The sequence below is a fragment of the Trachemys scripta genome, chromosome 4, assembly GCF_013100865.1.
Source record: "Trachemys scripta elegans isolate TJP31775 chromosome 4, CAS_Tse_1.0, whole genome shotgun sequence".
Classification (NCBI taxonomy): domain Eukaryota; kingdom Metazoa; phylum Chordata; order Testudines; family Emydidae; genus Trachemys; species Trachemys scripta.
The window spans coordinates 22,379,717-22,403,392 of NC_048301.1; the positions used below are offsets into that span (position 1 = coordinate 22,379,717).

At 40.3% G+C, this 23,676-nt stretch overlaps 1 protein-coding gene across 1 annotated transcript in view; it reads right to left on the minus strand.

Moving 5' to 3' along the window:
• The window catches only part of DYNC1H1 (dynein cytoplasmic 1 heavy chain 1), a gene marked incomplete in the record, with an annotated part of 59,232 nt that overhangs the window by 901 nt on the left and 34,655 nt on the right, over positions 1 to 23,676 (minus strand). Inside the window, 33 exon segments of the mRNA XM_034767929.1 lie at positions 10 to 227; positions 469 to 639; positions 1,003 to 1,116; positions 1,622 to 1,745; positions 1,829 to 1,889; positions 2,387 to 2,498; positions 2,832 to 2,992; positions 4,605 to 4,680; positions 5,225 to 5,399; positions 5,547 to 5,641; positions 5,753 to 5,887; positions 6,097 to 6,350; positions 6,592 to 6,742; positions 6,831 to 6,977; positions 8,075 to 8,228; positions 8,762 to 8,889; positions 9,065 to 9,277; positions 10,910 to 11,125; positions 12,263 to 12,380; positions 13,314 to 13,509; positions 14,869 to 14,989; positions 15,076 to 15,195; positions 15,300 to 15,473; positions 15,649 to 15,853; positions 16,015 to 16,229; positions 16,314 to 16,475; positions 16,635 to 16,749; positions 17,768 to 17,901; positions 19,040 to 19,284; positions 19,680 to 19,839; positions 20,675 to 20,775; positions 21,421 to 21,703; positions 23,431 to 23,625. Of these exon segments, the coding sequence (XP_034623820.1) occupies positions 10 to 227; positions 469 to 639; positions 1,003 to 1,116; positions 1,622 to 1,745; positions 1,829 to 1,889; positions 2,387 to 2,498; positions 2,832 to 2,992; positions 4,605 to 4,680; positions 5,225 to 5,399; positions 5,547 to 5,641; positions 5,753 to 5,887; positions 6,097 to 6,350; positions 6,592 to 6,742; positions 6,831 to 6,977; positions 8,075 to 8,228; positions 8,762 to 8,889; positions 9,065 to 9,277; positions 10,910 to 11,125; positions 12,263 to 12,380; positions 13,314 to 13,509; positions 14,869 to 14,989; positions 15,076 to 15,195; positions 15,300 to 15,473; positions 15,649 to 15,853; positions 16,015 to 16,229; positions 16,314 to 16,475; positions 16,635 to 16,749; positions 17,768 to 17,901; positions 19,040 to 19,284; positions 19,680 to 19,839; positions 20,675 to 20,775; positions 21,421 to 21,703; positions 23,431 to 23,625 (5,249 nt within the window).

Below are 23,676 nucleotides of genomic sequence, written 5' to 3' on the forward strand. Positions count from 1 at the left end.
AAAAAATACCTGATTCCATCTGGCATTTGAATATCCTTATGTCCATCAACCTTGCAAGCCAGTTTGAATTCACTATCAAAGCTCAAAGTGGTAAACAAACGCTCCAGGAAAGTGTTTAGCAGACGCTGATCAAATTCATTATCAATGCGACCTCCATAAATGGACTGTGCCATCAATGTCTTCAGAGCAGACCATGGGATCTTATCAGGTGAAATGTTTTGGCGACCCTGACAGTAAAGACAATTTAATTAGAATGTGAAGATTCCCCATAAAAATAGGGAAATCGAGTTTGGACAGTTTAATGAAAACCTGTTTGTTTGATTTTGGCTATTTTCTTTTTATATTGGTTGCTTCCAGCTAATCTTAGTATTTCAGATTAATCTGCCCTTCATTGAACAGTAACCACAAGTAATCCAAATGTTACTTTGTATTTAAAGAAGATTATGCAAGAGCAAAAAATTCAATTACTTTTGCTGTATCATCCAACCATGTATCTATTGTGTCACAGGCAGATCTCAGATCAGATTCACCAAATTCATATTTCTTGGACCAGCCCAGGGGAGCATATCGCAAACGTTCTTGAATGATGGCATGGAACCAGGCAAGGAGGAAATATAAACGAGCACGTTCATTTGGAGACTAGGATGGGAAAAAGAAAATGAATTATTTCTCCACACTAAAACCAAACTGATCAGAATTTATTAATAAAGAAACCTGGCTTGCTACAGTGCTGAATGTCAAATGTTTAGTAAACACAGTATCTCCAGGTTTTAATGCATCAGATCACAAAAATCTTAAGATTGCTTCCTTACATGCCATGCATGTTTTAGTCAGGGTAAAGTGAAAGCCTCTGAAAAGCTGGTTGCTTTACAGTAATATCAGAAGGCATAGCATTAGTTTAATGTATGATAGACCAACTGAAAGCTATGAAGTTAAAAAGAAACTTTCATAAACAGTTTCCAGTTTGAGTTCCCCATAACTACACAGAAACCATCGCCTCACCTTGCATATTCTAGAAACAGGAATACTACTGAACGTCCTCAGCATGTTCGCCTTTACACCAGGAGGAGGTTCAAACACAAAGATCCGACCAGCACGTAGCAAATTCACCGGCACCTAGGATAGAAGAGCATCAACACAAAAGTTACACCCTGAAAAATGCTCTCTTCTACGAAGAACGTGATATTTTGAACAAGTATCCTCCCTCTTGCAATAAAATGCTGAAACTACCAGCAGTATGGACTTAAAGTATATGATTCTCATGCTGTAACATGATTTAAGTACTAAGGGCCAATTCCTACTTTCTATTAAGGAAAGGAAAGGATGGGAAGATGTAGGCAGCCTTTTCTTCCCTACGTAAGCAGGGAGACAGGATATTTACAAAGCACGTGACATTACTAGGAATGGGGTGATCAATACCCTAGAAAGCACCAGGCAGGATTTTGGTGACATTTGTTCCTGCTCCAGCATATTCATTCCAAAATGCACCCTTTCCCCTGTCAGACTAAGGCCATCATGGGGAATGCTGCCCTAGTTGGTGGGATTCTTGTAACAGTGGACATTGGAACAGCACTACACACCACTTGCTGTGCCAATCGAAGCCGAACTTGGTTTCAGTTACCTTGGGATTTATCTCCATTGTAAGGAAAAGTCTGAAGCAAGCATGAGGTTGTAAAGAATGCAGCTTCTTCTCTAGCTGCATCAACCAACCAGGAGCCAGATGGACATTCTTTAGCATCACCCACCTACAAGAATATGGTAACAGAACAGTAACTAACTTATGTTATTCACAGTTCTACTGATATAAAAAAAGAGAAACAGAACATACCTGCCAGATTTCACTGCCGTGTTTATTGCCTTATCTGCTTGATTAAATCCTTCAGCAGAGCCTACAAGCAGAAGGTTATGGTTAGCTCTAGAAACTTAATTGGCTTAAATTATATGTTTATATGAGGTGGTAAGAAATAAGACAAACATGATAATTATGCCTGGAACAATTTGCTTTTTTTAAATTAATAAATGTTAATTTCACCATGCACACAAAGATGAAAAATATCTGAATCATTAATAAAAATTTACAGACAGGCAAACAAGAAAAATGCTGCCTGAAGACAGATTTAAGGATATTTACTTTATATATTTTGACAAGCGATGTTGACAATGTGTGTTTATAGTGATAAAAGCTTTAACTTTTTGAATTTCAATGTTTGTCATTAAATAAACTGTCTCCTATGAACCCCCCAATTTCCCTTCACTGAAAGTTTTGAACTTTTAAGTGTTCTTAAAACTAACATCAGTATCTGTGAAAAATTATTAAAAAAACTAAACAAAACCAAAAAAACCCCCCCGTCAAGTTCTGCCAAACCTAACGATAATGTATTCTTACCTATAGCAATAGAGGTAATCTGTGTGTTTTGTTCAGTGGCAAGATCTTCAACATGGCCACTGGCATCATAGCCAGGTACAGAACACATCAGTACAGGAGTATTAGGTTTCACCTACAATCCAAGACGTTTAAACAAAACAGTCACAATTACTGTAAGAATAAACCATATTGATAATTATGCACCTCCCCCAAATCTGCCGGGGGGGGGGAGGGATAAATTCCCTTCATCCCTTATGCTATTGTAATAACTGTGTTCAGCAAAGCTAGTAAGTTGTGTTATACTGCAATAGTTTTAGCTAAAAAGGATCCTAGGAATACTGTTCTCTCAGTGCTGAAGCTTATAACGGAAACTGAGGCAGAGCAGTTTGATGTGCCATCACCAACAGAGATTTATGCCCTCAATAGGTCATGTTTTAAGTAAAGTATTTTCATTCCTATAATTTACCTCAGTATCTACAATATGTGTCAGATCTAATGGCTGCTCCATAATAGACATAAAGGATTCGCCAAGGTTTGCTGAAACAAAGGCATGTGCCATGGCCAGCAGACGATCTGGACGGAATGCCTGGATCAAGAGTAAACGATGAATGGCCTGCCCAATAGGTGCTAAAATGAGAAAAGAAGAGAGTGTTATTTGTTCCTGAAGCTTAACAGGTCATAACTCAACATTTTCTTCCCTATCCTTGAACAGTGTTAATCAAATAATTGGAGAAGAAAAGAAAAAAAGACTTGGCAAAACAACTACAGCTTTTAAAGATTGAGATGAAAGTTGCTAAATGCAGGACTCTAGATTCAAATTCACATAATGGTAATTGATGTAAATCAATCTGACAATCAAAACTATCTTAAACTGACCTAGTCATATCTATCAATGTGACTATTAGGCTTACACACAGTACTCTTTTCAGGTTGCGAGCTCTTCAGTGTCTAGTACAACAGTACCCTAATTTGTATAGGGCCTTTGGATGCTTCCGCAATGAGTTCATATACATAATCTAAAGCCTATAAAAGTGTTGCCATGAATTCTCTAGATATTTCAGCAAAGAAAAATGCTTTCCTGCAGCATCTGTAACTAAAGTGTGGCAATATTATGTAATACATAACACATGAAGAATGCTAGACTATTAAGGCCAATAACTAAGCTGTTATTTGTAATACAAAATTTTTAGCTTGACAGTATCTCTTGTTAAGATTTTGTCCAGATCTACTGACTGTTTAGCTATCATTTGAAACGTATATGGTCCAGAGAAAAAAGCACTACGGGAAACGAGTGTAGTTTATCTTATGCAAATTCTGATCCCATAGCCAAAGAGTTTTACAGCAGCTACCAAAAGTGAGCTTAAAATACTCCCTTTAGAAAAAAAAGTTGGTTAGTAACAATTTATAGCAATTAGACAGCTGTGTCAAAGAAATCCTCATTATAAATAGTCTATTTCAAACAAATTTTGCCTACAAGTGCTGTCCCATGTGATCTTACAGATGGGAAAGATTAAGCAAAAGAGTGGCAGTTTTCTTTTAATTTTTCTCCAATCCAGAGCTTTAGTTTCTTTCTAGCCACCTACAAATATCTACACTTAGGAGGAACTGTTAAAACAGAAGGGGGGGGGGGGGGGGGGGGGGGGGGGGGAAGAGAGGGCGCGCAGAGGTAGCAATAGTTCTAGCAGGAGACCAGGCAAGATCAGGAAACTTGTAACAAGAGAGCCTTTTATAGAGTACTGTTACAGAGCATTGAGTAAGTTAGACCAGGCTGGCAATGACCAAAAGGCACAGATGCCCATTCATTCAACGGTCTATGTACAGTGGATTGTAGGGTAGTTTGTTCCTGTTGCAGGGCACCACACTGACTACACTAGAACCGATTTTAACCGTGTTTTGAAGAGACTATTTGAATTTGCCTCTTTTACTTACGTTTGCAAGGAAACTGCACTCATGTAAAAATTCTGATACCGATACCTTTTTGTGGGCAGTCTGAGGGTGATATCAAGATAATGCCCCATCTTGCAGCAAAGACTCTGTGCAGCCTGTCCCTGACTCTAACCTACCATAGTCATTACTCATGCTGCAATTGTTTTGTGGATTGAAGACTTCCATTTTCAATCCTATCAAACTTGCAGTTTTCATAAGTGCTAAATTCTAAGACTTCAATCAAGGTCTATTCTATTCCAGACTTAAATTGGTAGCAAGGCAATTGCCAGGGTAAAAGTGCAACTGAACTTACTTGCAGGTTTTTCTTCAGACCAAATGTATGGCACAGTCTGCTCTGGTGAACTGCTCTCCAACCAGATACAGAATTGCTGTATTGAAAGAAATATTAATTATGATGCATTTTACATGACACTTAGGATTCCATTCCAGCTGTAAGATCTTCAGAACAGGGACTTTCTATACACATATGGATACAGAGCCTACCATTATAAGGTCTTGATACTGACTGGGGGTTTTATTGCAGCAAAAACCCCAACCAAAACTAAAAACATACTGCATTTTACTGAAGATACTGGAAGTCCACTTAAGTAAAATAAAACCCAGTGCTTGAAACTATATACTAGTTTCTACAGAGAGGGGGAGACTGTTCCCGGGGTTAGAGCACTAGCTAGGGAAAACCCAGGTTAGAATCCCTGCTCAAAAAGTCTTCCTGTGTAAACTTGGCAAGCCACTTAGTCTGTGGCTCACTTCCCAATTGTAAAACGGGAACAGTACTTCCCTACCTCATAGGAGTGTTGTGAGGTTAGCTACATGGTGAGGCACTCATACTATAGCAATGGGGGGCCATGCAAGTACCGAACATAGGTCTAACCTAAATGTAGTGCAGTGACAGTGCTTAAGCAGGATACTTGCCTCATCAGCTTGAACCTTAGAAACCAGGTCCTTAAACTCAGGAAGGCAACTCAATCTCATCATAGCTTCCATTTGCTCTGTTGTAAGTCCACTGATCTTTGGAAGAGATGCTGTGCTGAGTACAATTTCTTTTCCTCTTAAGAAATGTTGGAATTCTGCATCATACGTAGGCTCCCTTAAATTAAAAGTAGAGTACATTTTAGCCAAGTGTCTGTCTTCAACTGAAGTAGTGGTTAACCTTAAGGCACCAAATACAAAGCTTTAATGTATGTAAATGGAAAAACTGAGATGCATCTCAAAAAGCAAAGATTCAAACATTTACCCAATTGTGCCTTTAAGTTTAATTCTGGCCAACAGCATAGCAAAGGTTATGTGATCCTGATGTAACATGCCACGAGCTACTCTATTGAAAGCCACCTATCAAAACAAAATGTAATCGGTTAGTTGTATTATAAAGAGCCTTAATCAGACTTCCACAGGACAAGAATTTTTGCTAAGTACAATGTCTATGAAAATTCTATACTGAACCTGGAAGAGGTCTTTTGTGATGATTGAGAGACGCTGGGTATGGTCTGTAATTCCCTTCAAATTTGGGTTCTCATACAAGACATTATGATAGATGTCCAAGAAAAACTGGAGAGAATACTGGTATAAGAAGTGTATCTAAAGAGTAAAAAAAAAAAAAAAAAAAAAAAAAAAAGAGTTTAGAACGTATGGCCCCACTGTTTGACAAATACTGAGGTTATTGCAATTCATGATGTATTTATGTAGTCATAATTGGAATTTAAACAGTACGGCATAACTTTGAAAAATTTTAACAGTACTGAATATTTCTGGCGAGAAGAAAGATTAAATTTGGTTTTTTATCTAACCTGTTTCAGTGACTCCATTGTGAAGTAGATACTACTGCATGCTGTAGAAAGTGGCAGATACTGCTGAGATACAGTCTCCACCTCTTGCATGACAATATCAGTCTCTTCTACTTTTCTGGTGACCTCTGCTGCTTCCTTCTTTAGGTTCTCCAAAGTAGTTATGATTGTGTCATCATCTAAAATACGTCCCTTCACTTCATTGAGAGCTTGTAGCAGAGATTTTTCTAACTGCCGCAAACGCAGTTGGAATTCACCTTAAGTAAAACAAATTGAGATCTGCGCTCACATGCATTGCATATAAACCTATACAAACATTTTATTCTATGCAGCTTGTCATATCTCCTATATGCTTTGAAACAGACTGTTCCAAAATATCACATTCCTCAACTATAAAAAAAATAGCTGTATATTAGTAAGAGAGTGACTGGCAAGTTTATTCTCTAAATTCTGACTAATTAGGACACATTTTTATGGTTTGATTTTTCAGAAACCTACCTTGAAGTTTAAGGAGGTCAGAACGTTTTTCATCAACATCTGGTCTTTCAGCTTTCAGGACCTCATTCAGACACTGGCTCTGTAAACTACTGCGAGTTACTGTGAAATTGACAAACGTAACACGAGAGCAGAGATCCGGGGGAAATTCAACCTATCAAAATAAATATCAGGATCATTTTGTTGGCTTAATGTGTGTTCTGCCCTGCTGAAAGCTAAACAAATTTGTAAGCATTCCTTACTGTTGGATCTCTGGTGGAGAGGAAGATGACAAAGGACGGTGACAAGTCAATATCTTGGTCTCCCAGGGTAATAAGCACTCGACCTCCAGTTCTCCGGACTTCACGATTCAGCACAGGATTCAGAACTGGGTCATAGCTCTCCACATCCTAAACAGTAATACAATTGTGAGAGTAATGAACACAACAAGCTTGAATAAAGTTTGATCTGTATCACATTTTCCCCCCCGCTGGGGAAAAGCGCTAGTGGTAATCCACATGAATTTTTGATCATGTGTGTAACTAGTGTTAGTCCAATGTTATTCCCCATACAATAAGTTATACACAGTTTAATTTTTAGGATCAAGTACTATTCAGACATTTTAGATGACGGATTACATACTTAAGTACTGTTTCCAGTTTGGATTTCTTAATTTTGCTGTTTTCATTGTGTAGATATCAGATTATAAGTAGCACCAAGAGGCCCCAATCAGAAGTGATGCTCCCATTGCTACAAATATTAGACCTGAACCCTGCCTCAAACAGCTCACAATTTAAGAGCACAAGCAATAAGAGGGTGATGGAGACAGACACGTTTGGAAAGTAAATTCATCTGTGCCTCAGTTTTGTCCATCTGTGCTATAGGGATAATATAGCCTTATTTCTTAAGGTGTTGTGAGGTGCTTGGATACTACAGAAATGGGTGCCATCTCTAGACAAACCTACTTTTTTATATACATGCATACATTTGTCTTACTCTTTGTATTTTCATCAAGCCAATCTGGCTTCTCCCATCTGCTCTAACCTAGCTATTTCAAATACTGACTATTCACTGTAGACATCCATAGAAGTGAGTTTTAAAAAACAGGAGCATTATAGATCAGTGTAGGGACTGTTCTGTGCAGAAGGGATGGTGTGTAAAGAGTCACTGAAGGGGAGTGAACAAGCAGACTGGATAGTCAAATCAGAAGGAGCACAATAGGTGACAAATTATTAAGTAGCAAGAGGCACAGCTGAAAAAGGCCTTTACATTTGACCTTGATATGGTAGGAGAGAGGGAGCAATGTGGTTAGAACAGGTAAGGAAGATGATCTTTGCTGCATTTTGATCCATTGTCTACACAAGGACCTTCATTTATTCAATACCTGAAAAGCACAGAATTGCCAGAGTAGTTTTATTGCTAAGCCCCAGCAAGTGAAGATTTCAAGAGTACTTCCTGGGAAATGCAACCACAATTTTTTTTTAATTTATGTAAACAAGAGACTAACCTGGACGAGTAGAGGGTTACCAAATCTCAGTGCACTTTCCAAGTTCTTTCTGAAAGCATCATCCAAAAAGCTAGTACGAGTGATCTTACGGTCCTTGTATTCATTCATAATGAACTCTGTGGCTTGTCCAGAAGGATCAATGATCAGTGGATACCTAAGTTAGTGAAAAAATATTTCCATCATATGACTGATTTAAGGCTTCTGATAGAAGCCATTTAGTCCACTCAGGTTGAGTTAATATTCTAAATCTTTTTTGGAGAATGTAGGCTCATGTAATGAAATATGGAGGATCACGGTCATTATTTGAAGAAGATAACAGTTAATAATCTAACTAGATACACCTATCAAAAGGATACTGTTTCAGTCAATACAGACTAACAGCTTTCAGTTTGAGCTAAATTGGTATAATAGTGAAGTATATAAAAATGCAAGTTGTTCTGCTTATAAACACAAGCAAAGGAGATTATTAAGACTTGCATTTAATTTGCTATCACAGGTACTATGTAGATACCAGACAGTGATCAAAAGTCTCAAAGCATTTATATTCAGTTTGCTGATAAAGTTTCAATCAAGTTTTCCTTTTGATAGGTGTGTGCAATTTCCATTGACTTCAGTGGGAGGTCTGTGCACCGATCCATTGTTAAGTTTATCCCCATACATTCTGTACTTATTGTACAAATGAAATACCTATTAAACCGCTTAAGCATGATGGCGTTTTCTGTGCACAGGTCATCTGCAGGTAGAGAACTTGCTTGCCAGCGAAGACGCTCATCTGCATTGGAAAGGTATTCTGTTCTTGCAATGTCTGTACGGAACTGAAGAGTAAAACATTATTATTACTTGCCCAAAGAGAGCCCAAAGTTTGATCAAATTTGATCTTTACCTTTTGTGAACACCTTGCAATTTCCCCTTTACGAAGCAGTAACTCATTACAATCAATGTTAACACCTGTGGTAGTCATGACCTTGTTAATTGCGGAGCAATCTTTACCTGGATATTTGCTTGCTGCAAGTGATGGGACCATGTAGTGAACAAGTTCTGTCGCATTTGCTGGTCAAAGTACCCAGCATAAGCAATAAAAGCTCCTGAAAGCAAACAGTCTCCTGCAATAGTGGACATCTGGTTCTTGAAGGTTTCACTTGTCTTCTCCCATCTTTCACGTTCAGCAGACAGACTCTTCAAGAGAGCCGTGCTACGGTTTACCTAGAAATTAAGGAATGGTCAATATAACGTACATCTTTATTCAAAATGAAGGCTCCCATAATTAACCCCATTTGCAACCTAGATGGACAGACAAGTGTGCCCAACACACCAGACTTTGGACTCAAATTTTCAGAATTACGTATGTCCAGAAAAAAACTATGAGTGCATGCACAACTCTGGAAGTTTGGTTGTTAGTGTTCTTGGGCTGTGAATTTTACGGATCTGGTAGTGGAAAGGGATAGAAGGGTTGTAAGCATTTTGGAGAACAGGATTAAAATTCAAAACGACTGACAAATTGGAGAATTGATCTGAATTCCTCAAGTGAAATTCAGGAAAGAGGGGGAAAAAAATCAAATGCAAAACAACTACGAAACAGGGAATAACTGGTTAGGATCTAGCTGGCTAGGCTGAAGAGGATCTGCAGGTTATAGTGGACCACAAATTGAGTATGAGTGAACAAAATGATGCAGCTGCAAAGAAGGCTAATATTCTGGAATGTATTAACAGGTGTGTTGTAAGACAGACCTGGGAGGTACTGGTCCCAATCTATACTGCAATGAGGGCTCAGCTGCATTACTGTGTCCAGTTCTGGATATATCACTTTAGGAAAGATGTGGACAGGTTGGAGAGTTTCCAGAGAAGGACAACAAAAAATGATTAAACGTTTAGAAAACCTGACCTATGTGAAAAGGTTAAAAAACTGGGCATGTTTAGTCTTGAGAAAAGACAACCACAGTGAAAGTCTTCAAATATGTTGAGGGCTGTTCTAAAAAGGACTGATCAATTGTTCTCCATGTCCATTTAAGGTAGGGTGAGAAGTAAGCGGCTTAATCTGCAGCAAGGGAAATATAGATTAGATATGAGGAAAAAACTTTCCAACTGTAAGTAGTTAAGCACTGGAATAGGCTTCCAAGGGAGGTTGTGGAATCCCCATTATTGGACATTTTAAAAAACAGATTGGACAGACACTTGTCAAGGATGAACTAGGTTTATTTTACCCTGCTACAGCAAAGGGGGCTGGACTCAAGTTTACTTTCAGCCCTACATTTCTATGATTCCATCAGTGCAGCTCAAGGAACCAAAAAATAAGAGGACATTTGTATGGACCGTTTGACCTGACTTTACTAGTGTTGTCTGAAGAAAACAATATAGCAGTTACCCTGCAAGATAGTTTTAAAATATGAGAAAAGGTAGACACTCAAGCATTAAGTAATCGCAATTCCTCTGAAACACATTTGAGACTTACAAAATTGATCATTCTAATGGGTGAATTTTGTGCTTGTGAAACAGGAGTGGCTTTACCTATGCTAGCTTTCCTTGATTTTGAGTAACATTCCACCTGCTTGTCTAGTCCTGATCAGACAGATTGCCAATTTAATTGGCAGGCCAGCATGAGGCAGTGACTGGAAGAGCAATCCTCACTCTGGCCTGTTTATCAATGGTTGGCAAAACTCTTTGTAAGAAGTCCAAAGGAGGAAACATACTGAAAGGCAAGCCATTGTATAGAGAGGCCATTAAAGCATTCTGTGTTAGAAAGGTATACAGAATGTTTCAAAGCCACAATTCCCACCCCCTGAAACATCAAAAGAAAAGTCAGTAAAATGGACAAAATGGTACATTAAGGATTCTCACTTTTGCTTCAACTGCAGCCAGGTCCGCCTTAATTGCTTGAGCCTCTGAAATCAGCACTGCATACTCTTCCTTGTAGCGAGCAATACTGGCCTCGAGATCACGAATCATCTGTTCTACCTCATTAGCTTTCTGTTGATTGTCTTTGGCATCATCCTCCAGTTTCTGTAGTTCATTGCGGAGGGGTTCTACTCGTTTTAACATATCAGCATAATTCAGCTGTGAAACGTGAACAGTCAGTCAGTTCTAGATACTTTCTAGAATGGAACTTACCATGTGACTTGGGACCATGCAAGTCAGCAAGCATAATTTTTTTATGGATTGAGGGCACCCCTCAGGATTTTAGGTATTCAGACTTTCATTTTAAAAAGTTTAAGTTTCTAGTCTTCTACTTAAACCGATTCGCTATTCTGAGTCTGCAGGTGGCCTCAAAGAACCAAGAGGTGTGAACTGGACTATTCATCTCACTGAAGCGAGAATGATGTTCTTTGGGAAGCCTCCAAATTTCAATCAAATTTCAAATTCAATCGTGCAGTGCAGGGACCATTGCCCACGATGCCAGAGCTCTCTCTCAGGGAGTGTAGGATGAAGGCAGGGGAGACACTGCAAGGAGTCTGGAAGGGGGAAGCTTACCCTATGGGGTAAGTACCAAATTAGTGTATCCTTTTCCCTGCACACTGGGCTTAGCCTGCCCCCTCCTGTTTTCCCATAACAGCACTCTACTCAAGCTTCTAAAACCCACCTGTAAGCCCTTGGCCAAAGCCTACACCCACAAATAACCAACCTGGGCTTTGGAGAGGGCTAGATGAGATACCATGTGTGCTTGCCATTGACATTATTTCAGAGCTAGATGCCCTCTCCTCAATAAGACATGATCACACTCTCTACAACATTCCCCACCCTTGTCAGGTGGGGGAAACTAGACCAAACAAGGCAACAAAATCTGGTCTGTGGGTACGCAAAACTGGCTACAGAGCAAAAAGACCAGCCATTAGTTACTATTATTAAAACAGTGATTTTCAATTGTCTTTTGAAAAAGTAAGTTGTAGGGTTGCAATCATTATATACATGTTCTTATGAAATGTACTGCAGGATCCTGTTAATCACAGAACAGTTAACCAGGTATGCAAGAACATTCAGCACCTTACTCTGCATGTTCACTTGAGACCAATTTCTGTTTTTACCTCTACAATAACAAGCTAGACAAGATGCCACAGATCTTTGAGTGATGGAAGTCTGCGAATTCTGAGTCCTTGCATATTGCCAGCACCTTAGAACTTGCACTTATCACTAGGTGTTAGATTTCCCACAACACTGAAGCATTCTACATTGGTGCATCTACTGAAGATGAGTTACCTGTGCAATTGCCCATTTTACCATGGGACCACATGCTAAGGATGCTCGGTTTACGATTTCATAATTGTAACTTGGATTTGACATATAATTCTTCTTCATCTTTTCCCGGATGGAATCACTGCAAAAGAAGAGTTATGTTTGACACAGCATGTGTGCAAGTGTTGAATCTCTCAGCGCAGAGTTACTGAGAGGAAGTTGCCCCTTTACTACAGTAGATAAACTAAAACCAGTATCTTATCAGTGGTTCTCAAACTGGAGGTCGGGACCCCTTAGGGGGTCGCAAGGTTATTACATGGGGTGTCACAAGCTATCAACCTCCACCCCAAACCCTGCTTTGCCTCCAGCTTTCATAATGGTGTTAAATATAAAAAAGTTTTTTAATTTATGGGGGGGGGGGGTGTCACACTCAGAGGCTTGCTATGTGAAAAGGGTCACCAGTACAAAAGTGAGAACCACTGCCTTAGATCGTCAGTATTAAAGTTGACAATGCTGCTGATGAAATTATCTGAGAATAACTGGTCTGTTTTTCTCTAGTCATTTGTCTCCTCACCCAACAAGAGACAGATTGATTATAAAGCCAGTTTTACTGCAGCAGGAGGGTTGGCCATTGCTCTTACTTCAACAAGATGCTGCTTCCTTATAGAGCTCACAGCTATTAAGGGGATGAAAAAAGTATTCAGCATGCAACAATCAGGGATTTAAGGCTACTGCTGGGAAATAATGAAAGAAATTTAAGTTCAGTTACTGGGAATAGTCTATACCCCAGTGCTCTAATGGAAGTATGTGCTACTCAGACTTTATTTTAAAATTTATTTTAAGAGAAAAATTTAGCTCCGAGATGCACATCTTCTCCCTGATAGAGTTTGATATTTTGTTCTCCGCATAAAAGGTGGAGATTCTGCATACGCATATGAGATGAATTCTGCTTTTTGTGAGGTAGAAACCAAACCCTAATATCACCAATTGTGACTACTAGTAAGATTTCTATCGTGAAAATCTTGAACAATTTCTTTCTATTCCCAGGAGTAGCTCGGTACCTGCAGTTATTCACCTGATCTCCTCAGCAGAAAAGTTTACAATAGTTGGAATGAAGTTTTCCCTCATAATGATGGAACGTATCTGTTTCCAGTCAGTTGTACTTTCACCCAATAGTAGACAGATGGACTCTAGTGCTAGCTTCACTGCTCCAGGTGGGTTGGCCATAGAACGGACCTCTACCAGATGCTGCTTTTTTATTGATTTTACAGCTAATCACAGTAGTTAAGCCAGATCGAGCAGGAGAAAGAAAGAGTTTTGATTGGGGAGAATAAAGGAAGAAGAAACAGGAATTAGCAAATCTTCATTGACATTGTTGAGAGATTTTTAAGCTTCAGGTCATATCTAAAATGAATTAAATCTCTCTTGTAAAAACCAAATGCTTTCCACATTTTGAAAACTCTCCACCAGTATTCTCATGTGAGAGCGCAAGCTGAACTATCAGAAGCCTCCAAGTACTACTACAAGTGCGAGAGTTTGCACGTGGCAGCTATGCTGAGTTCACAAGTTAAGGAGCCTAAAAATTAGGCTGTGCCTCTGCAGTGAGCGACTGTATACCTAGGCAAATAGTGAGTTAGAAGTCCTTCCTCCTCTTATGCAACCCACTGATAAGCCATTGTAACGAAGTCTTGAGTAAATAAGTTGTAGGTAGTATTTCCATTCACGATACTTATGTAGCGTTTATTAAATCACTAATTCCATGAACTGGACACTGCTATCTCTTAAGAGGCAGCAGCAGCAGAAACAGAACACGTTAGGGGTTTGTCTAGAAAACAGTGAGCAACAAGCTGGGGTGTAAGTGCACAGCAAGCTAGCGTGCTGTAGACTGACTATGTGGACCATACTACTGCACACCAGAAATTTCCTGGCGTTTGTTGACCTACTCCTGTTTCAGGAGTTCCTATTCTAACGTGGCCTGGTATACTGAAAGATAGTAAGTAAATCTAGCAAAGTTTGGCAAAAAACAGTGAACCATTAAGACAGTTTATTGCTTAAAGTTTAATAAAAATACTGCTTAGAATGCAAGTCTACAGTAGTAATAATGGGAATTTTGGAAGCTCAGTAGTGGTAAGTGAATTATTTTAATTTCTCCTACTTCCACACTAAAGATTAAAGATACTTCTGATAAAGCGATGGACCCAAAGTTCACAGAAGCAAATGGAAGTACTCCCAATGACTTCAAGAGCCTTTGGACCAGCTGCAAACCCCTAAAGCAGGGGTAGGCAACCTATGGTATGCGTGCTGAAGGCGGCACGCGAGCTGATTTTCAGTGGCACTCACTGTCCGTGTCCTGGCTACTGGTCCAGGGCGCTATGCATTTTAATTTAATTTTAAATGAAGCTTCTTAATCATTTTAAAAACCTTATTTACTTTACATACAACAGTTTAGTTATATATTATAGACTTATAGAAAAAGACCTTCTAAAAATGTTAAAATGTATTACTGGCATGCGAAACCTTAAATTAGAATTAGAGTGAATAAATGAAGACTCGGCACACCACTTCTGAAAGGTTGCCGACCCCTGCCCTAAAGGAAGGAATGCTGTAGTTATTTGTCAGTGTTGACTTACCATTCTGAGCTTCAATGACAGCAGGTTCGACTTTGTCTAGATCCTCCTTCACACTCATTTGCTTATCTGCAATTACTGCTTGCTGTTTGTGGAGCTGCTCTTGAATGTCTTGGCTCATAACCTAAGAGAAAGATTGTGCAACCTGTAAGATATTATTTCTAAAATATATTGTTCATGTACAAAGGGTAAAGAAAGCTTTGATTTCACCTTTTTCTTCTCGGCTTCTTGCTGATCCTTCACCATTTTTTTCAGCTTGTCATTAGCTGCTGCATTCTTTACTTCCAACTCCTGGCTCTTTATTCTCAAGTCCCTACGCAGTTCTTCCACCTGACATGAATGGTAAGATTAGAGTCTGTACAGACTAAACTCAGTTTTAAAATGTTTTAATAGCTCTAATTTTATATTAAAAAGCAAAGTTTAAAGGTATGTACCTGGTCAACAGTTTCCTTGATCTTTCTAAGACCAACATTCAAATGCATCTGCTGTTCCTCCAGCTCACTCCTTTTCTCATTGAACAAGTTGGCATAATGGTTGATGAAGTCCAAATAGTGACGTGGTGTGATAGCCATAGTTCTGCCTCCCCGTTTTGCTAGACGAGCGTTAGCCTTTCCAAAGGAAAAGGATTTTGTCAAAAGTTTTTTTATGTAAAAGATTAAAAAAAAAATCTAGATTATATATTCCTAAACTCAAAACTGTCACAGCAGCAACACTGTTGTACTGAACTTGTGTCAGTCCACTAGAACATGACATTAGAGATCTGAGTAGCATGGCAGAACACACCTGATGAAGGGTCTGATGAACAAATACACAGCTATTTACAATAGCTTCCCTATGTGATGGCGGTTGTGGTAATTTCTCATACACAACTGGCATATAGTCTGGCACAATGTAGTTTGGCTTCTCAAGATCCATTTTGCTTGTAAACTCTTTGCCAACTTGGTACAGTGCTTCAGTTGACCAGTCTCCAAACCAGTTCAAGACACACCTGCAGACAGGTCAAAACTTACATTAAAACCTCCAAAATTTCTTTTTTCAAGAGGGTATTAACAATATTCTTAATTAAAAACAAACAAAAAAAACCAGACAGACCTGAAGTGTTAAGATACTTTGTTGTTGGTTAGCTCCCAAACAGAATAAGTAAGTTACCTGTTGAAGAGAGCTGGAGAAGTAGCTGCTCTGTCCTTCAGGCCCTCAGAAGATGGGTTCATGGTGAACACAACATGGAGATTGCGAATAACTTGACTGGTGAACCATTTGTACAGTTCTTCATGTGAATCTAGCATTAAACCTTCTTTCTGTGCTCCCTCTTTACATTGAGTCATAAGGGTGGCATATTCATCTCCTTCAAAGAGACCAGGAACCTAATCCAGGAAATAAGCATATTTTTCTTAAAGGCTTGATTTTCCCTGCATAGCTGCCACTTTACACAGATTTACTCAAGTTACCTCTCCATTGGCCAGAAGAGTATTCATTCTCTCCAGGAATCCAGAATCCAGTACATTTGACTCATCCATTATAAATGCTATTTTCTCATTCTTGCAGCCAGAACGTCTTAAGACGGTTCTCAGATCTTCATCAAAGTCTTCACCTGTGTATTTCCTATGAACCTATAAAGATTTAGCAATAGTTACTGATCTTTTTTAGCCCTTATCGTCCCAAACAATGACTTACGTTTATACATTTATCTTACCAAAGATAAAATATCTGCAAGACAACTGCAAGCTTTAACAGTCAATTTTTTTGTTGAGTGATAGAACTAAACCAACCTTTATTTGGTAAACACTTAAACCATTCATCCAAGCCACAAATCGCGAGAGAGTCGTTTTCCCTGCTCCACTAACTCCAATGAGAAGCAAGTGACCCTGAGGCTGGCGGAAGATTCTGAAAGAGATTGGTACTTCAAGTAAGTTTATTGCTTGATAAATTGTGAATTAGCTACCACATTTATGGTGACCAGACGTCTCGATTTTATCGGGACAGTCCCGATTTTAGGGGACTTGTCCCGCGTCCCGACCTTACATTGGTCAGGACGCACTTTTGTCCAGATATCGGGGGAGCGTCTGGTGGAGGACGTAAGCCGGCACTGCTGGCGCCGCTCACCTCTTCTTCTTGGGCCCTGAGGCAGCTCAGCTGAACTCCCAGCGCCTGCCTGCCCGCCGGCCGGCAGGAGCCTGCCAAGTGCTGCAGCCCCACTCCCCAGGCACACACAGAGACGGCGAGGAGGTCTCCACTGTGTGCTGCAGGGGCGGGGGGACTTGTAGGTGCCGGCAGCAAGCCCCCCCCCCCCCAACCCAAGCGACCTTAGGTGCCAGAGGGACAGGACCTGCTTGCTGGATGCTCCCTGGGAGCTGCTCCAGTAAGGCTAGCACTGCCTGGGATTCACCTGGCCCCCTGGCAGGTCCCTCTGGCAGGGAGGGGGTCTCTGCGTGCTGCCCCCCTCCCTCCCCAAGGGGGGAGGTGGAGACGGAGCGGAGGCAAGCTGGTGGGGGGCGGGGTGTGGAGCTGCCGGTGGGTTCTCAGTTTTTCCTGTGCTCCGGCAGTTTTTGTTGTTGTTTTGTTTTGTTCCGCTGCCCACTTGTTTTTTTTTTTTGCTCCGTTCCCCCCCCGCGTCCCAATATTTGACCTCTGTCATCTGGTCACCCTAACCACATTTCCAAACCTCCTTTCCTTAACCTGTATTTTTTCTAGTACTGTGACTGGTTCGGGGGCACACTGAAGTGACTATTGGCAATATTTCTCAGTCTGCTACTACAATTCTAGCCTTGCAGTGCCCCCTTTACAGAATGCCTCTCCCAAGTAGAACACCAGACAAACTGGTGCTCCATTCTGGACTAGTCTGAATACAGATTTGTTTTATAATTCAAACTAGACAAACCCAGGAGTTGGAAATTCAGCTTACCGGTCAATTCTTAGCACATGATCCAAAACTTCATTGAACAGCACTAGTGGCACATCAAGTTCTTCTTCATAAAACACTTTCAGCCTGGCTTTTACATAGTCTCTCAGCTCTTCCTGATCCACTGGGATATAATCCTAGAATAAAGGAGGCCAATATGTAAGCAAAAGATCTAAGACTAGAATTTAAGACTAAGGGAGAGATTCTAACCCTGCTGACCCCTCTGTGCTGGATAAAGGGGCTGGAGTGACAAATTCCCAACTCAAGAATTGAGGATGACAGCCACAGGGACACCCCTCAGACTCTGATGTAGCATGTGCCACGGGTAGGGCCTGTAACATCACATGCCATGGCAGCAGTACTGCCCAGAATTTCTGCAGCCACATGGGAACTAGCTTGCACAATTTAGGTAACCAATTAAGGCTCAAAGCTACCTTAGTCCCCACCTCACTCCCCCTTGGCTAGGAGTTCTGTGCTGTGCCTCTTAGCAGCATAGTTCAGACTTTCACTTTATGTTGATAAACTAGTTTACACACCAGTTCAGATGTTGCACTTAAATCTGATGCATTTTCTATTTGTGCATTGTGTCTGCAGAGCCACATAAGGCATTTAAAATGATCTACTGCTTACTTTCAGAGGCAATACAAGTCAGTATATTCCATAAGTGCCAAAAAGTTCCCAGGTAGATAGGTATTTGTGCTCCTCCTTGGCACTTTTACCATCACTGCAAATTCCTGATTTGAATACACATATGGCTCAACTGGTTTGAGGTATGTTTCCTAATACACTGGGTGCATGTATGTTAAGTCTAAACAGACAGGAGCACATTTAGCCAGCAGGCACAGAAGTAGATTTATGAATACCTGCTTGGACGCTGAAAAGCAAACCCTAAAACATTCAGAGCGACAAGCTTTACAATCACATATTAGCATTACACAATTGTTTCTTGAAGTCAGCTGCAACAGTTGAAGCCATATAAAGGATTGGGTGCGGGGGGGAGAAATCTACGGCTATGAACAGTTTATTGATCAGACATTATTGTTCGTTATGAGTAGACTATAGGCATTTATTGTTCTGAAAGCATATAGCCAGATACAAGATTGAGTATGCTTGTACTGCACAATCATACCACCTTGGGTCATACCTCAGATCAAGTTATGCAATGATCTGAATAACACCACTTNCTAGCTACAGAGCCATTTTAAGTTCCAGATTTAAGTACACAAGTGATCTTTTAATGGTTTGGGCCACACTTGTTTAAGTGACTGTTACTTACTTGAAGAATGGGACAATCTTATTGGCAAGCACTTCAGCAGTACGGAAACCCTGGGAGTACAACATGACCTGGGCAATCAGCTGGCGGTCTGGCTTTGTCATCGCCAAACTACGGAACAGCTTCTTCAAGTTGTCTGGAAGATTTGATCTACCCGCATAACCAGGATTCATGGTGATGAAGATAGCCATGTCTGGGCTCACTTTAACTTGTTTATTCAGCAGCTCACAAGTAATAGGTGCAGAAGCTAGAAGTAGTTCACACACAAAGTATTTTTAGTTACAGTTGATTTTGTCTCAGTCAAATCAGCTATCAACTACAGTAGTTGAAACTGCACTTTTAGTATCCTGTATAGTTTTGTTTATGGTACAACTAGCCAAACATTTTTTCTACCTCTACACTAGTTACACAATGTTGAAAGTGACTACATATCAGTTTAAACATTTAAAAGAAGTAGCTTTCATGTTTAAATTACATTTTCCAATAAAATAAAATAAAAAAAACAACCACACAACCTTGGCCAATGTGGGAGTAATTGATCAAGAAAATTTCTCAAAAGGACCTATTTCAGACATGCAAGTGAGGGCATTCTTTTGCCAGAAAAGCTATACAAAACCATTAGCAATGAAAAGAATTGCATACTCTTGTCATAGTTTGGATTGCAATGTTCTCGCAAGGCTTCCTGGATGCATTGAACCTGCTGAGAAACAGCCGAAAGCATGCGCTCCTCAAGTCTATTGAACTCATCAAAGCAGCCCCAGGCGCCCACTTGACAAAGCCCCACAAAGATGCGTCCCATTGCCTGTAGGCAGAGGAAAAAAAAAAAAAAAATAGATCAGCTTTACACACACACACACACACACACACTGGAAGTTACCTTGGTTATTCTTCCCTGTACACAGTGGAACAGGTGTAGACTGGATAGGATTGTGGTTACATAGATTAACCCCCTATTTAATGTGTGTGTACATTTATGCTGAAAATCTTTATGCTTTCAACAGAAACAACTACTTCTTTACCCACCACTCCACTCTTGCTTCTCAGATGTTTCTGTTTTTGAATGCCAGCTTCCATGTTTTAGAATGTATAAGGCACTACTAAGCAACTTCCACTCCTCTTTAGGGAAGTCTGTCACTTAATTATTCTAAAATCTCTGCAAGCACATTCCTAAATCTGCAGCAGAATTTAAAAGTAGTTCCGATGCTGCAATGTATCAGGAAGTCCATTGAGATAAGGAGTATGTGCAGCAACATATACGTTAGGAGTCAGCCAATTAAACCTACTTGATTTCCACTAAAGTAGGTGTACTTCAGTTGGTCCCACAGTATGACTGCAGGATGGTAATGGAAGACTGTAATTTGAAAATATTTTAAGTTACTTTCCTAAAGCTTGGAGTTCAGATTTTCCCTTGCTAAAATTACTGTCTAAAAGCAGAGCAGGGAGCTTCTAACCCAATTCTGCTTTAGGTGGTGGTGAGGACCAATGAAGCTGCACAGTAAGGTAACCAGAATCTATTTTACCAGATACAGGAACAAGCTTTCAAACATTTTTTGAAATCTACAAGCTGAAATGGCATATTAATGGAGATCTTAACTTAAAATGAAGAATGTTCTGATGTTAAATGAAAGACACTATACCTGGAAGTCAAATGTTTCATCACAGTTGAAAACCAGAACAAAGCGGCCAAGCTGGTGTCCAAGGGCCTTTACAGATTCTGTTTTACCAGTACCAGCAGGACCTATTTTTAGAGTGGGATAAAAAGAACATTAGTCTCCTCCTAGGCACTAAACTGATAATATTAACATCTAGAGTCTACGGGCTGGGCTACAGTACCGCGGTAAGTCAGCCCAAGCTACACTACTTGAATAACGTAACTGAAGTCAATGTAGCTTAGTCTACACTGTGTCGGCGAGAGAGCATCTCTTCTCAGGGAGGTGGAGTACACAAATAAGTGGGAGAGACTTCAACAGACCTGCTAAATCGACACCTGCTGCATCGATTACAGCAGTGCAGATCTACCCTAAGTAGGGGAGGGATAGCTCAGTGGTTTGAGCATTGGCCTGCTAAAACCCAGGGTTGTGAGTTCAATCCTTGAGGGGGCCACTTAGGGGGTCTGGGGCGAAATCAGTACTTGGTCCTGCTAGTGAAGGCAGAGGGCTGGACTCCATGACCTTTTGGGGTCCCTTCCAATTCTGTGAGATATTTATATGGAGATATACCTATAATAATAATATTTATATTTTAAATATAGACCTAGCCTAAGCGTTGCTCATTTTTCAAAATTGGAGTCTCAACTATGGAAGTTACTTTATTAATTTTATAGCTGATGAACATTAGTCTTTACCTTTAACAGAAAACACATATGGAATCAGTACAAACTTACCAAAAGGTGAGCCTCCAAGTCTTGCCTCCAAGGCTTGCGTCATTGTCAGGTAACAGCGGTCAGTAAGAGGAGTCTGAACTAGTTTATCCTGAACACCAAGATACTCAAAGCCATAGTTGAATTTGGCATTTGCCATCTGAATGGACAGCTGTTGCAACACATCTGTCTGTTTTGGGTCAAAGTAGAATCGCATCTGGCTGAGCCACTCAAAGGATTTGGAGTTGTCAATCTTACTTTTGATCAGTGATCTTGTAACATCTCTTTGGTGCACTAACTCTGTAATCTGGAGAACAAGCATCTCATTAGCAACCACCATGAAAAAAGACCATGCACTCTAATGAAACTAACAGTTTTACTGCATCTCACTGCACTTCAGTTTATGAAAAGCCATTGCTCGGTGCTAGAAGGCATCATCTAATATCCATCCTCTAGCTTGCAGAAAAGAGGAGCTAGTAAAGAAAGTCTGTAGATGCAGGATCCCTCCCAGTCAAGCTTCAGGCCAAGGCATGGTTCTGAAACCACAAGAACTATCCTTATGGACAACCTTTTTCTGTCCACAAGCAGAGAAAGGAAGCACATCCATACTCATCCTGCTACACCTCTCTGGCACCAGATACTGTTAATTACCAAATATTCTTGTCTGCCTCCAAGAAGCTGTAATGATGAATGAGAGTGCCCTTAAACCAGCTCACATTTTCCTCTAAGAAACCCCAAGTGCTGTAGATGGACCGTGTTTCTACATCCCTCCCCACCATACCCCAAAGAGCGCTCACCTCTGAGGTCCCACAAGTTTTAATCCTCTGCACAAGTTATTCAAAGTCTATATAAAGCCACCAAGAGAATTGCTCACACACTATAGGCTGAAATCCCAGCAGTTACAGACCAAAACTGAGCTCTACGTCTCCATTCCCAGCTTTCAGAAGCTGGAATCAGCAGCTGAATGAAGCGTATCTGACTAGAGCTAAACCCAGCCAAGACTGAGATGCCGGTAGATAAAGCGAAATGTTTCCAAAAAAATTCCTTCCTCCAAGACTCCACTATGGAGGGCACCTTCCCCTCAGACTAGTTTAATCACTAGCCTTCAATCTTTTTGGATGCCCAAGACACAAAAAATGTCAACTTTCATCTGCAATAGGACAGAAATTGGCAGCTCATTCCATCAGTACAGACTTTGACATGGTAAGGCTGAAGGTCCATAGATTTGAATATTGCAAGTCATGTCTATCAGTGAAGCCACACCCCATGTGAAAGCTCCAACTTGTACAAAACACAGCACTCTAGTTTCTTGGCAGCACAGACTGCCACAAACACCATTCTGTGGCTTTGCACTCTACACTTGTTCCCCAATTAGAAGTTTAGGTCAAGGTTTATTTTATGGGAGCCTTTGAATAACAGGACAGATTGTCAGTTGCACTCATCTGGTGGAAAGTAGAGCTTCTTAGGAGGAGCTGGAGTTATGCTATGAATTCAGTGGGCAAGAAGTGATAACTTAAGACTTTCCTAGCTAAATGCAGAAAACGTTCAGTTTAGCTTTTCTTTCTTCAAAAAGTTCTTCACATGCCTATGACAGCCCCTCACACAAACACCGAAGTTTTAAATTAAGCTATTTGTCTTATACGTTGTTTGTATTTTTAAACAGCTGAAGGAGCTCAGACACTACGGTTACTGGAGCCAAGTACATACATAGATGATAAAAGTTAATATAAACTGTAGATTTATAAATCTATCTACTCTCAGAATACGAGATTGGGTGGTATATTCCAAGAGTTGTTTCTATTCACTAAATAATTCTTCAGAATCTTATGCTACACTGACATTTAAGTTTAAAATGTTATTTCAAGTCAGGCATATGTAATATCTACAGAAACAGCTGTTCCTCAAGAAAGCTTGATGGGAATATTTTAGTTTTCCCTAGGTGTCAGTTTCATGATTTGAAGATGGACAGATTGTGTTTAAATTTTGTAAGAGACCGAATGACTACTTGAGGATGGGGAGGAGAGTATTACTTACCAAGTGTTCCAATTTCCTTCTGCGGAGAGGTGGCTGTTCCATCAAGACAGAGTCTGCTAACACGTTCAGCGTGACTTCAACATTAGCCAGCACAGAGTGCAGAGGACTGCTGTCTCCATCACCACCCATGCCATTCAGAGCAGATTCCACATTCTCTGACCATGCAATTTGGGCTGACAGGACAACAAGCTGGGCCTGAACATTTAAAATACAGTTAGATTTTTGCTACAAGTTGTTCCTCCCACA